The sequence below is a fragment of the Cetorhinus maximus genome, chromosome 8 (genome assembly GCF_964194155.1).
Source record: "Cetorhinus maximus chromosome 8, sCetMax3.hap1.1, whole genome shotgun sequence".
In the NCBI taxonomy this organism is placed as follows: domain Eukaryota; kingdom Metazoa; phylum Chordata; class Chondrichthyes; order Lamniformes; family Cetorhinidae; genus Cetorhinus; species Cetorhinus maximus.
The window spans coordinates 104,029,376-104,041,485 of NC_135886.1; the positions used below are offsets into that span (position 1 = coordinate 104,029,376).

Consider the following 12,110-nt stretch of genomic DNA (forward strand, 5'->3'; position numbering starts at 1 on the left):
GTAATTTTGCATGATAACTGAGCATTATCTCTTGTAGCAGGCATATCAGTAACAGTAAAGAAACATGTACTGCTTTGTAAGGTTTCTAGTGACGAAAGTAATGTAATACACTTCCTTGCTTATAACCATTTTATATATGTTCATTCCAACGATGCATGTTTATTTTGTAATTGCCAGTTTTTAAGATATTATATTTGCAAGCCCCTTCGTCTGATATCACCATAAATAGCTATGAGTTTTGAATGCTGACTATACTACAATAATAATTATAAATTACTTTAGCCTTCTAGAGATTGATTCTTTCTTGCCAGACAGAGACCACCTGTAAATTTCTTGTTATTCAAAAGCCTAATGCGTTTTTGGTTGTCTTCTAGCAAAATTTTCTTCTAGAAGCTAGCGATCAGTTTAACAAGACTCTCCATGCATTTTAAGTGTGCATGTTCTGAGCTGTTTCTCCCAGATTAGGGAGTCATGTGCCAAGAGTTGGTGCAACTATTGCTGCCCAGGAGCACCACTCTAAAGGCACATCCCAGCTTTAATGATAGCTACAGCATTAGACCCGAATGTCACTTTAGGAGTTTGGTAGTTAAACTTAAGGTCAGGATGCATTTGTGGAGAGAGAAGCCGAGTTAACATTTCAGGTTGATGACCCTTCATCAGATGTTAGCTCTGTTTCTCTCCCTACAGATGCTGCCTGACCTGCAGAGCACTGCCGGCATTTTCTGTTTTTATTTCAGGTTTCTAGCATCAGTATTTTGCTTTTGGATATTACACTCCTTTGGTAATTGTTCTCTTTTGGGTTCATTTTTCAGATGAGAAGGAAAGAGATGAACGGAGGACTAAACTGTATAAGCCTAAAGCTCGGTTTGGTGAAATAAAAACGTCACGTCAAGAAGTACCTTCTACACCAGCTGCACCTTCTGAAGCGAAGAAACCTGTACGTAAGGATATATAATTTATAATTACCCATATGAAGTGGGCTGTTGTAATTTATGTGATGGTCCTTCACAGAATTGTAAGCAGTCAAAGAGCGACACCAGACCAAAGGAAAAGATATTTAGAGGAGTGGCTAAAAGCTTGGTCAAAGTGGTGGCATTTAAAAAGAGAGGCAGGGGCCTATAGGGACGGAATTCCAGAGCTTGGCGATTACTTGGATGAAATCTCAGCATCCAGTGGTGGGATGAAGGGAGCAGTGGATGCACAATAGTCCAGTGTTGGTGAAACACATTGATATCTGAGGATTGTAGGGCTGGAGAAGGTTGCAGGGATAGAGTTCTGTGAGCCTATGAAGGGTTTTGAACATATTTTAAATTAAAGACATTTTCAAACGGGAGCCTATGTAGGTCAGTGATCGAAGGGTTGTAGGTGACCGAGACTTGGTACACATTAGGATACAGGCACGAGAGTTATGGATGAGCCCAAGTTTATGGAAGAATAGTCAGGCCTGTAGGTAACAAAAGTGAACCTTTCAATAGGCTAAGTTGAGTTAGGGGCTGAGATGGGCCATGTTATGGTGGTGGAAATGGGTGGTCTTTATGATGTAGAGGATATATTAAAAATTTAGCATAGGTCAAAAAAGGCGATGAGGTTGTGAAGCCTGGTTCATTGTTCAAGCAGGGCGATGGAATAGTGGACAAGGAAATGAACATTTTGCAGGGGAAGGAAGGAGGGTGGTTGGAGTGATTCAAAATGCTGAACTCAGTCTTTAAATAGAGGGCCCAGAGGGTGATTTTTGAGGAAGTGATCAATTAAATGGCCACCCCTGGGAGCCCCATTCAGTTAATGTTGGAGGGGCGGGTACCCGAAGCTGGACTCTCAAGTTGGCAGCCCCACTGTCGGAGCTGGGAGCTACCAATGCAGGTAGGAGTGAGAGAAGGGATGCCTCAAGTTGGAGGCAGCCTCTGAAGCGATTTTAAACACTTTTTGCAGTAAAAAAGGCCAGAGCTACCAGATGATCATAATGGATAGGTAACCTCCCAATGGACTCCAGCAGCCGCAGCTGTGGTGGGGGCGTCCTCAGTCCCTTGTCTGAATGCTGACTGGAAAATTCCAGGTCCTCATAGGCTGCCATTTGCGGGTGCACCGTCACTCCTCCTGCTCCACCCCAATTCTCCCGGATCAAAAGCAGCCCAGAGGCAGGAGACTGGTATACATGACAAGAAATTGCGGGCTCATTGGCTCCAGTCCCTCTGCAGCAGTTTAAAAATTCAGCTCACTGTGTCAAAAATCTAGTATCTGAATTTTAAAACTTTTATGCCCACCGATGTTCTATAGTTGATCTACAAAGGGACAAGAAAATTAGTCGTCCTCGTGGCTGCCCAGTTATTCTTACCATAGATGTTTGTATACAGATAGTTGGTGAGCACAGGATCAGCCTTGGCTTTGATGCCTTTACATTTAAATAGTCTGCAGGAGCCCATTACCTTGGCTTACAAGTGGAGATTGGTTACTAGGCTGAGATACTGGAGGAATGTAGGAACCCTTATGACCAAGAAGAGGATGAAACTTATAGGAAGTGAGGGCTGGATGAGGGGCCCTTGCTAAATTAAAAGCAACTCCCTAAAGGGATTTGAGATTAGATTGTGTTTAAAGAAAGGTCAATCTCCTAACTATTTTAGATGTTGCCACTGCACCTGATTTTTCAAAACATGTATACCTTCAATTTAGTTTGAGATAATATTGAAGCTCGCCAGTGACATCCTGATAGAGAATTTCCAGTATTTTAAAAAGAAATTCAAGCATTCGGTTTGCTCATTTATCTGAAAGTATTTTAAAAGTAAACAGTACTTTGACCACACTGCCCTCATCATACGATTGTTTGCAACTCACCAAACAAACTGTGTTCCTGTGCAAGAAATCAACTTGTCAGCTTCTATGAAAGGTTTTTTTTAGTTGATGCCTTTGTTTTGGTGTACGTTGTGTTTATCTTACTTTGAGGTTTTTTAACATTGATACTTCTCAGTCAGGATTCAAGACCAAGCATTGGTTCCATTTCTCATATGGTTTATGGGTTGATTTGCTGAGAGATCCATTGTTGACATCAGCAATAACAGTTTTATGGGAAGGTTGAGAGCTGGAATAGAGGAGTTCTGAAGGTGGGAAGTTGCATGAAGCTTTAACCATTTCCTGTAAGGTGGCAGAAACAATTCTGCACCTTTTTAAAACAGAAGTAGATGGGAAAATATGTTGAAAGTATATCAAGAATATCAACTTTCAGAGCAGTCAATGACCTAAACTCTGCACGTTTGTAAGCAAAAGGTTAAGCTTCCACCAATGCATAATTATATGGCTGTTGAACTCGAAAGAAATTATGCATTTCAAGGTCAGAATTATGGAAATATGTTGGAATTTCTTAAAGCTTGTTTCTAATTGGGAATACCAGTTAACTAATGGCTTAAAGTGCTTTTGGCAAAAAATTTTGCAATGGGGGTTTGAGTGTGTTTTAGCATAATTGTTCTGTAAAGGGTAACCTTTTCCCCTCCTTTCACCAAAAATAGGCTATCAAAAAAGTCAAAGATGAAAAAAAGAAGAGTAATCTGGAAATATTCAAAGAGGAGCTCAAACAGTAAGTGTACTGCAAAGTGCATAATATAGATCCCAGTTTCTTAAATTAATGTAGAAATGGGGTTTCTTATAAAAATAGAATTGAGTACTTATGGTGCATAATTTAGGATGATGTCTTTTTAATGTTCCTACAGGATTCAGGAAGAGCGTGAAGAGAGACATAAAAATAAAAAAAAGAGTAAAGAAGGAAACTTGAGACCAAGTAGATTTGAACCCATGCCTGCCGAACTGGAACAGCAGATAAACAGACGTGTCTGTAAGCATTCATTTCACCATTTTGATTCACAATAAACTGTTCGAAGTGCACATTGAACGATTAATTGGAAAGCAAAGTGATTTTATTAATCCCTTGCTAGTTTGTACAGATTTGTACTCTAGATATTAAAATCTTTTGCTCTACTTTACTTTTTTTAACTCGTGCAATATATCTGATATACATGCCTAGTTCACACGAAGGGCATTAGAAGTGAGATATACTTGAGATTACACAGAGAGAGCAATTATTTATGCATGGCAAAAATACAAATTTCTGATAAATTCATTATTTTTACATTGTATCTAGTGCTTGATGATACTCCAGGATCATATGATTCAGGGGACCCTCATACTACAAACTTGTATGTCGGAAACATAAACCCACAGGTATCTTCAAGTTTTTATTGTAGCTTGTCATATTTTAGTATTCTTGATACTTGGGGTGCCTTAATTTTTTAATGGGACAGTTTATCAATAACAGATTTTTCTGTACTTTTAGATGGATGAAGAGATGCTTTGCAAGGAATTTGGCAAGTTTGGCCCTTTGGCAAGCGTAAAAATCATGTGGCCTAGAACAGAGGAAGAGCGAGCTAGACTTCGGAACTGTGGTTTTGTTGCCTTCATGAACAGAAAACATGCGGATAAAGCCCTTAAATCTCTTAATGGTAAGTAAATCAAAGTAGAGGTGTTAGATTGCAGGATGTGGTAGTCAGGCATATTATCTGACTTTGGGTAATATTGGTCATCTCTTGCAAACCTGCCATTAACTTCAAGGCTATATCATGATAAGCAGCAGTTGACAAAAACCCAGTTTAATTTAAATTTTGTGTCTAGCTCGTATTAGTTTAATTTCAAGCTTCAGAGAGAGTACTTTTTTGAATTTGACAAGTTAAAGTAGATAAATTATTGCCCAGAAATTGGTGGAACGGTGCCTTGTGGTGAGTGTTGTGGATTGTATTTTTTTCCTCACCTTTCTGGCCTTATTTTTGCAATTGCGAATTGATGACAGTGTGGGGAGTCACCAGGCCTCAAGACCAATAGGCCCAATGGTCATATTTCACTAACCAAGTTTATGGGGAGGGGATCAAGAAACAGGAGGAACGGCAGAGAATGAATTAGGGTGAATTAGATACATAAAAAGAAATAGTGGGGGAAAGAAAGATTTGATTAAGACAGGGTAAAAAGAGAAAAAAGTGATATGGAAGGCAAAAAAGCTCAACAATACCTGCAAGATTGAGACTTTACGGTTTCAATTATTCCATTTTTTTGCGTTTCACCTCGGCCATAAATTACGCTATTATTGGGGCCCTTAAACATGAAAGACCAGCCCTTAACATCTGTGCAATTCACTTATATTTATGGCACAAATCCAACGATTTCTTGTCACTCATGGTGAGTTCCTGATTTTGTGAGGCTAATGGTGGAGTGCCGCAAATCGTCCAACAATTTGTGGCGATCCATAACTCATGGCATTTCTCTTCCTTGCTGCAAATAGGTGGGCTTTTTCAGCACAAATAATGGGGACACCATGAACTCACTATTATTTTTCAGTTCCTGGACCATTGTTTTAGTTGAGTAAAGATTTAGTATATATATTTATGATGTCTTAAAATAATTAAACATTAACAAATTGCAAAAAACTATCTAGATGCAACTTTTTCAATGTAATGTAATTTGAAATTGTGTTCTTTTGAGCACTTATGGTGCTTTTTCTGTTGATATGTTTTTAATTAATTTATTGACTAATACTTAAAAGGGCTACCAAATTATCCGCTGTGCTAAAGATCAGGTGTGGTGTCATGTTTACAGGGAAATTTATAATGGGTTATGAAATGAAGCTGGGTTGGGGGAAGGCAGTGCCCACCCCTCCATACCCTATATACATTCCACCAGCTATGATGGAATTGACTCTTCCTCCTCCTCCATCGGGTTTACCTTTTAATGCACAGCCTAGAGCGAGACTAAGGAATCCTGATATGCCACTGCCACCATCAAAATCCAAGGAGGAATTTGAGAAGGTAAAAAGATGTGAATGATTTCTGTGCATGCTAGAGAATCAAAAATTAAATGTGAATATAAAACTTGCTGTAGGCCTAGTGTTGTGAGTCTTCGCTTAAATGTTTGAAGGTTGACTTCCATTGCTCGTTCTTTAAATTTCTTTTGTAGATAGTAGTGAGGTTATGCATACATTTTGAGGCTCTTGCAAGTAACATCTTGTCACCATGAGATGTCAAAGAGTGTATAAAATCAGCCTGGAACTGGTTTTGCGCAAGTGTGTTTGGGACCTTGTTAACAATTCAATTCAACCCAAATTTGACACTTCTAGTATGGAATGATGACCTGGCTAAGAATAACTTTATTTTTATTATTTTTAATTTTTATTTTATATTTATTATGTACTTTTTTTTTTCCCGAGCAAGCTGGAATGCATGGAACTATAGCACTTTGTTTTTGTGGTCTTTTAAAGGCAGAGCCACTTAGTAGCCAGTTTAAGCAGAATTGGAACTCTTGGTTATAAAAAAATTGACGAGGTGTCCATTTTGATATGCAAATAGTAGGAATGAAACATTTCAGATGTGCTCTGCATTCTTTTAGTCCTTCATAATCACAGAATCACACAGTGCAGTAGAGGCCCTTCAGCCCATCAAGCCTGCACTGACACGTGAGAAACACCTGACCTACCTACCTAATCCCATTTACCAGCACTTGGCCCATAGCCTTGAATGTTATGACATGCCAAGTGCTCATCCAGGTACTTTTTAAAGGATGTGAGGAAACCCGCCTCCACCACCTTCCCAGGTAGCGCATTCCAGACTGTCACCACCCTCTGGGTAAAAAAGTTTTTCCTCACATCCTCCCCTAAACCTCCTGCCCCTCACCTTGAACTTGTATCACCTCGTGACTGACCCTTCAACTAAGGGGAACAGCTGCTCCCTATCCACCCTGTCCATGCCCCTGATAATCTTGTACACCTTGATCAGGTCGCCCCTCAGTCTTCTCTGCCCCAACGAAAACAACCCAAGTCTATCCAACCTCTTTTCATAACTTAAATGTTTCATCCCAGGCAACATCCTGGTGAATCTCCTCTGCACCCCCTCCAGTGCAATCACATCCTTCCTATAATGTGGCGACCAGAACTGCACACAGTACTCCAGCTGTGGCCTCACCAAGGTTCTATACAATTCCAACATGAACTCCCTACTTTTGTAATCTATGCCTCGATTGATAAAGGCAAGTGTCCCATATGCCTTTTTCACCACCCCACTAACATGCCCCTCCGCCTTCAGAGATCTATGGACAAACACGCCAAGGTCCCTTTGTTCCTCAGAACTTCCTAGTGTCATGCCGTTCATTAAATACTTCCTTGTCAAATTACTCCTTCCAAAGTGTATCACCTCTCACTTTTCAGGGTTAAATTCCATCTGCCACTTATCTGCCCATTTGACCACCCCATCTATATCTTTCTGTAGCCCAAGACACTCAACCTCACTGTTAACCACCTGGCCAATCTTTATGTCATCCGCAAATTACTAATCCTACCCCCCCCCACATCGTCATCTATGTCGTTTATATAAATGACGAATAATAGGGGACACAGCACAGATCCCTGTGGTACGCCACTGGACACGGGCTTCCAGTCACTAAAGCAGCCTTCTGTCATCACCCTCTGTCTCCTACAACTAAGCCAATTTTGAATCCACCTTATCAAATTACCCTGTATCCCATGTGCATTTGCCTTCTTTATAAGTCTCCCATGTGGGACCTTGTCAAAGGCTTTGCTGAAATCCATATAATCTACATCAACTGCACTACCCTCATATACACACCTGGTCACCTCCTCAAAAATTCAGTCAAATTTGTTAGGCATGACCTCCCTCTGACAAAGCCATGCTGACTATCCCTGATCAAACTTTGCCTCTCCAAGTGGAGATAGATTCTCTCCTTCAGAATTTTCTCCAATAGTTTCCCTACCACTGACGTGAGACTCACTGGCCTGTAGTTCCCTGGCTTATCTCTGCAACCCTTCTTAAATAGCGGAACCACATTAGCTGTTCTCCAGTCCTCTGGCACCTCCCCTGTGGCCAGAGAGGAATTAAAAATTTGGGTCAGAGCCCCTGCGATCTCCTCCCTTGCCTCCCTCAGCAGTCTGGGACACAAATCATCCGGACCTGGACATTTGTCCACTTTTAAGCTTGCCAACACCTCCAATCTCTTGTCACTCCCTATATCAATTTGCTCAAGAACCTCGAGGTCTCTCTCCCTGAGTTCCATACCTTCATCCTCATTCTCTTGGTTGAAGACGGATGTGAAGTATTCGTTCAACACTCTACCGATGTCCTCTGGCTCCACCCATAGATTACCCCCATGGTCCCTAATGGGCCCTACTCTTTCCCTGGTTATCCTCTTCCCATTGATATACTTATCGAATACCTTGGGATTTTCCCTACTTTTACCAGCCAGAGCTTTCTCATATCCCCTCTTTGCTCTCCAAATTGCTTTCTTAAGCTCCACCCTGCACTTTCTGTACTCCACTAATGCTTCCGCTGATTTGCTCCCCTTGTACCTGCTAAAAGCCTCTCTTTTCCTTCTCATCGTATCCTGAATATCTCTGGTCATCCATGGTTCTCTGGGCTTGTTACTCCTTCCTATCACCCTAGAGGGAACATGTTGAGCCTGTCCCCTCCCCATTTCCTTTTTGAACACCCCCAGTTGCTCTTCTGTAGATTTCCCCACAAGTAGCTGTTTCCAGTCTACCTTGGCCAGATCCTGCCTTATTTTACTAAATTCCACTCTTCCCCAATCCAAAACATTTTTTTACAGCTTGTCTATTTCTTTGTCCATAACAAGCTTAAATTGTACCATGTTGTGGTCGCTGTCACTAAAATGCTCCCCCACCACCATTTCAGGCACCTGTCCGGCTTCATTCCCCAGAATTAGGTCCAGCACTGCGCCGTCCCTTATTGGACCCTCTACACATTGACCTAAAAAGTTCTCCTGTACACATTTCAAGAAATTCACCCCATCCAAGCCCTTAACACTAGATCTATTCTAATTAATGTTGGGAAAGTTGAAATCACCTAATATAATTACCCTCTTGTTATTTTTTTTACACACCTCCGCGAATTGTGCACATATTTGCTCCTCAATTTCCCGCTGACTATCTGGGGGTCTATAATAAACAACTAACAATGTGGCTGCCCCTTTTCTATTCCTAAACTCTACCCGCAAAGCTTCATTCGATGCCCCCTCCCAAGATATCAACTCTCCTTACTGCCATAACTGACTCCTTAACTAATAATGCAATGCCTCCTCCTCTTTTACCCCCTCCCCTGTCTCGCCTGAAGATTCAATATCCCGGAATGTTGAGTTGCCAGTCCTGCCCCTCCCTCAACCACGTCTCTGCGATGGCTACTATATCACAATTCCACCTGTCAATCCTCACCCTTAACTTATCCGTTTTACCTGTAATACTCTTGGCACTAAAGTAGAGGCCATCCAGCCTTGCCTTAGTCCCATGAAACTTAATGCAGCTGTACTCCCTCTGACTTGATTGTTTTACTGTATTATGATGTGTCCCTACTCTGCTAACATTCTGTGTCCCTCCCCCTGCCGAATTAGCTTAAACTCCTCCCAACAGCACTAGCAAACCCACCTGCAAGGATGTTAGTCCTGATCTGGTTCAGATGTAGACCATCCCGCTTGTACAGGTCCCACCTTCCCCAGAAACAGTCCCAGTGATCCAGGAATCTAAAACCTCCTGCACCAACTCTTAAGCCATGTATTCATCTGCACTAATCTCCTGTTTCTGAGCTCGCTAGCACGTGGCACTGGGAGTAATCCAGAGATTACAACCTGAGGGGTCCTGCTTTTTAGTCTACTGCCTAACTCCTTGAATTATTGATGCAAGACCTCATCCCTCTTTCCACCTATGTCATTGGTACCAACATGTACCATGACCTCTGCCTTATCACCCTCCCCCTTCAGGATGCCCTGCAGCCGTTCAGTGACATCCCAGACCCTGACACCAGGGAGGCAATACACCATCCTGGAGTCATGTTGACGGCCACAGTAGCTCCTATCTGTTCCCCTGACTATAGAATCCCCTATTACTATTGCTCTTCCTCTCTTCCTCCCCTCCTGTACAAACAGGCTGCTTGTGGTGCCAGAAGCTTGGCTCTGTCTGCACTCCCTGGAGGAACCAGCACCCTAATCAGCCTCCAAAATGAAACACCGATTTGTGAGTGGGACCTCAAGAACATTAGTTTTTCAAAATAGGGAATCAGCCAACAATTTGAAATCACAATGATCACAACCTATTCATAAGTATCTTCTCAGATGCTAACTGAAAGCCCAAACCATTTTTTAAAAAAACTTCAAATTTCCTTACTGTCAAAATTGAAGTCTGTATTTTTACTGATGAACTTTTGCGCTATATGTAGAATTTAACTATATTCTAATATGTTAATTATGTAGTATAAATGTTTGTTTACAATTCGTAAAATTAAGATTCATTCCCACATGTAAGAGGCACAACTTTTTCTCAGTTCCAGCCTTTTTAATTGATGCTAATCTTGGCCATCTGCTGCACTATTAATTCAGTAACAGATTCAGCCAAACGTATAATGTACAGAACTTCCAGAACCAAGTGTTTCAGCTCATTATGTCCCAGTAATAGGTAGTCATGATATACCATTGTTGCAGTGGACTTATTTTTTTATTTATTTATTTTTGCTTTGTTCTGGAGTGCAGACATGTTATTACCCACCTCCAAAGTCTTGAGATGTTGTAAAATAACAAGGTAACCTCAGTACTGCGGGATACTGTTAATAATGACATCTACAATATGCTGTTGCTTTAATGCAAGTTAAAACCGAACTTGTGCTTTAAACTAAGTTTTTTTTAGACTTTCTGGTCCCCACAACACCAAAATTATTATATTTTGCATTTTGTGATACTCTACATTCAACCATGTAGTGATACTTTAGAGTGTTTCTGCACCGAGACCCAGCAACTGATGATTGAACCTAGTAGTGCCCACTACAGTAGTGCAGGTTACAGAAAAATCAAGGGAGAGCAAACTTATATCATAATCCAGATGTATAGATTTTGTGTGTTAGACCAAATGCCCTGGTGAGTAAGCTGCTTTCAAGTATTTAGTGCTTTGTCTGTTTTTGTAGGTTCTTTGTTTTCAGATTAAACACCAGCTAGGCATAGCATTAAAATACCAACTGTTGCTTTTGTTTTGTTCTTGATGCTGTATGTCCTGCAGTGTTTCACCAGCAAATACTCACATTCTTTATATTTTTACTATTTGATGTGACTTCATGTGCAGACTCTGTCCGAAGCCGTAGTCAAAGTGGTTATCCCAACAGAAAGGTACACTTTCAGTTCATTCTTACTACTACTGCTACTACGACTAAGCAGCCTATTTGCGACAAGACTTTTAGTAGACCAAAGGATTTTTTTCCACATGTGCTTACGTGCCTTAAAGGATGGGCCCCATTTCTGCGAGCAACCATATAGTTCTAGAAATATTCCATTAATTCGTGATCTGAAAGTAGACTTATCAATATTTAGTCCTAGAAGTGGCTTAAAATAAACTGACAGACTATTTAGAGTTAACTGTTACATCTATATTGAAACAATTCTTAATTAACTAGAGCTAGAAGTTTGTGGAGGATTTTACAAACTAATTTTGGCAGAGTTTTTTTGCGCTTTGTTACTAAAATGTAGTTGAAGTGTTGATATATACTTCGCTGTTGCTTAGTAATGAACTTGGTTGAGCTTATGCTGTGATGTCTTGCTCAGAGGAATGGGGACTCTTGGTACGTAATAGCTTAAAAACCCCAAATAAATAGATTCGTGGATAGAGTGTGCCTTAGTCACAGCACAATGAACGGACCAGAGGAACAGGGGACTGAAGTGGCGGCTTGCTGATGCCTCAGGACGCTGAACTGAGTGGAGCCCGGTGCTGGTTTTCACTGTTCCGTGCGAATGTCCAGGGCTTCGTGGGATAACAAGGATGCGAACCACGGTTTGAGCCTGTTAGCTCTTCACTCTTTGGTAGTTTTTACTATTAGTAATCAACTCGGCCACATGAATTATGGACACTTGGTACTTTCAGGTAATACTTACACTACAAATAGCTTCTATACTTATGTATACCAGCTGCAATGGATTTGTGAACCCAACTTATTACATTGTTTTGTTATTTTCAGATATTGTTATTTTGTTGTAACAAATTCTAAAAACCTTGTGGATGTTAGGTTGTATTTTAAAGCTGCAATATA

At 40.9% G+C, this 12,110-nt stretch overlaps 1 protein-coding gene across 9 annotated transcripts in view; it reads left to right on the forward strand.

Moving 5' to 3' along the window:
• The window catches only part of LOC144683848 (U2 snRNP-associated SURP motif-containing protein-like), a 67,967-nt gene that overhangs the window by 24,531 nt on the left and 31,326 nt on the right, over nt 1-12,110 (forward strand). For all 9 annotated transcript variants that reach the window (XM_078547349.1, XM_078547346.1, XM_078547350.1 and 6 more), the window contains 7 exons: nt 813-937; nt 3,498-3,565; nt 3,699-3,820; nt 4,127-4,206; nt 4,319-4,484; nt 5,629-5,837; nt 11,153-11,196. In XM_078547349.1, coding sequence (XP_078403475.1) covers nt 813-937; nt 3,498-3,565; nt 3,699-3,820; nt 4,127-4,206; nt 4,319-4,484; nt 5,629-5,837; nt 11,153-11,196 — 814 coding nt within the window. The remainder of the gene's footprint in view (nt 1-812; nt 938-3,497; nt 3,566-3,698; nt 3,821-4,126; nt 4,207-4,318; nt 4,485-5,628; nt 5,838-11,152; nt 11,197-12,110) is intronic.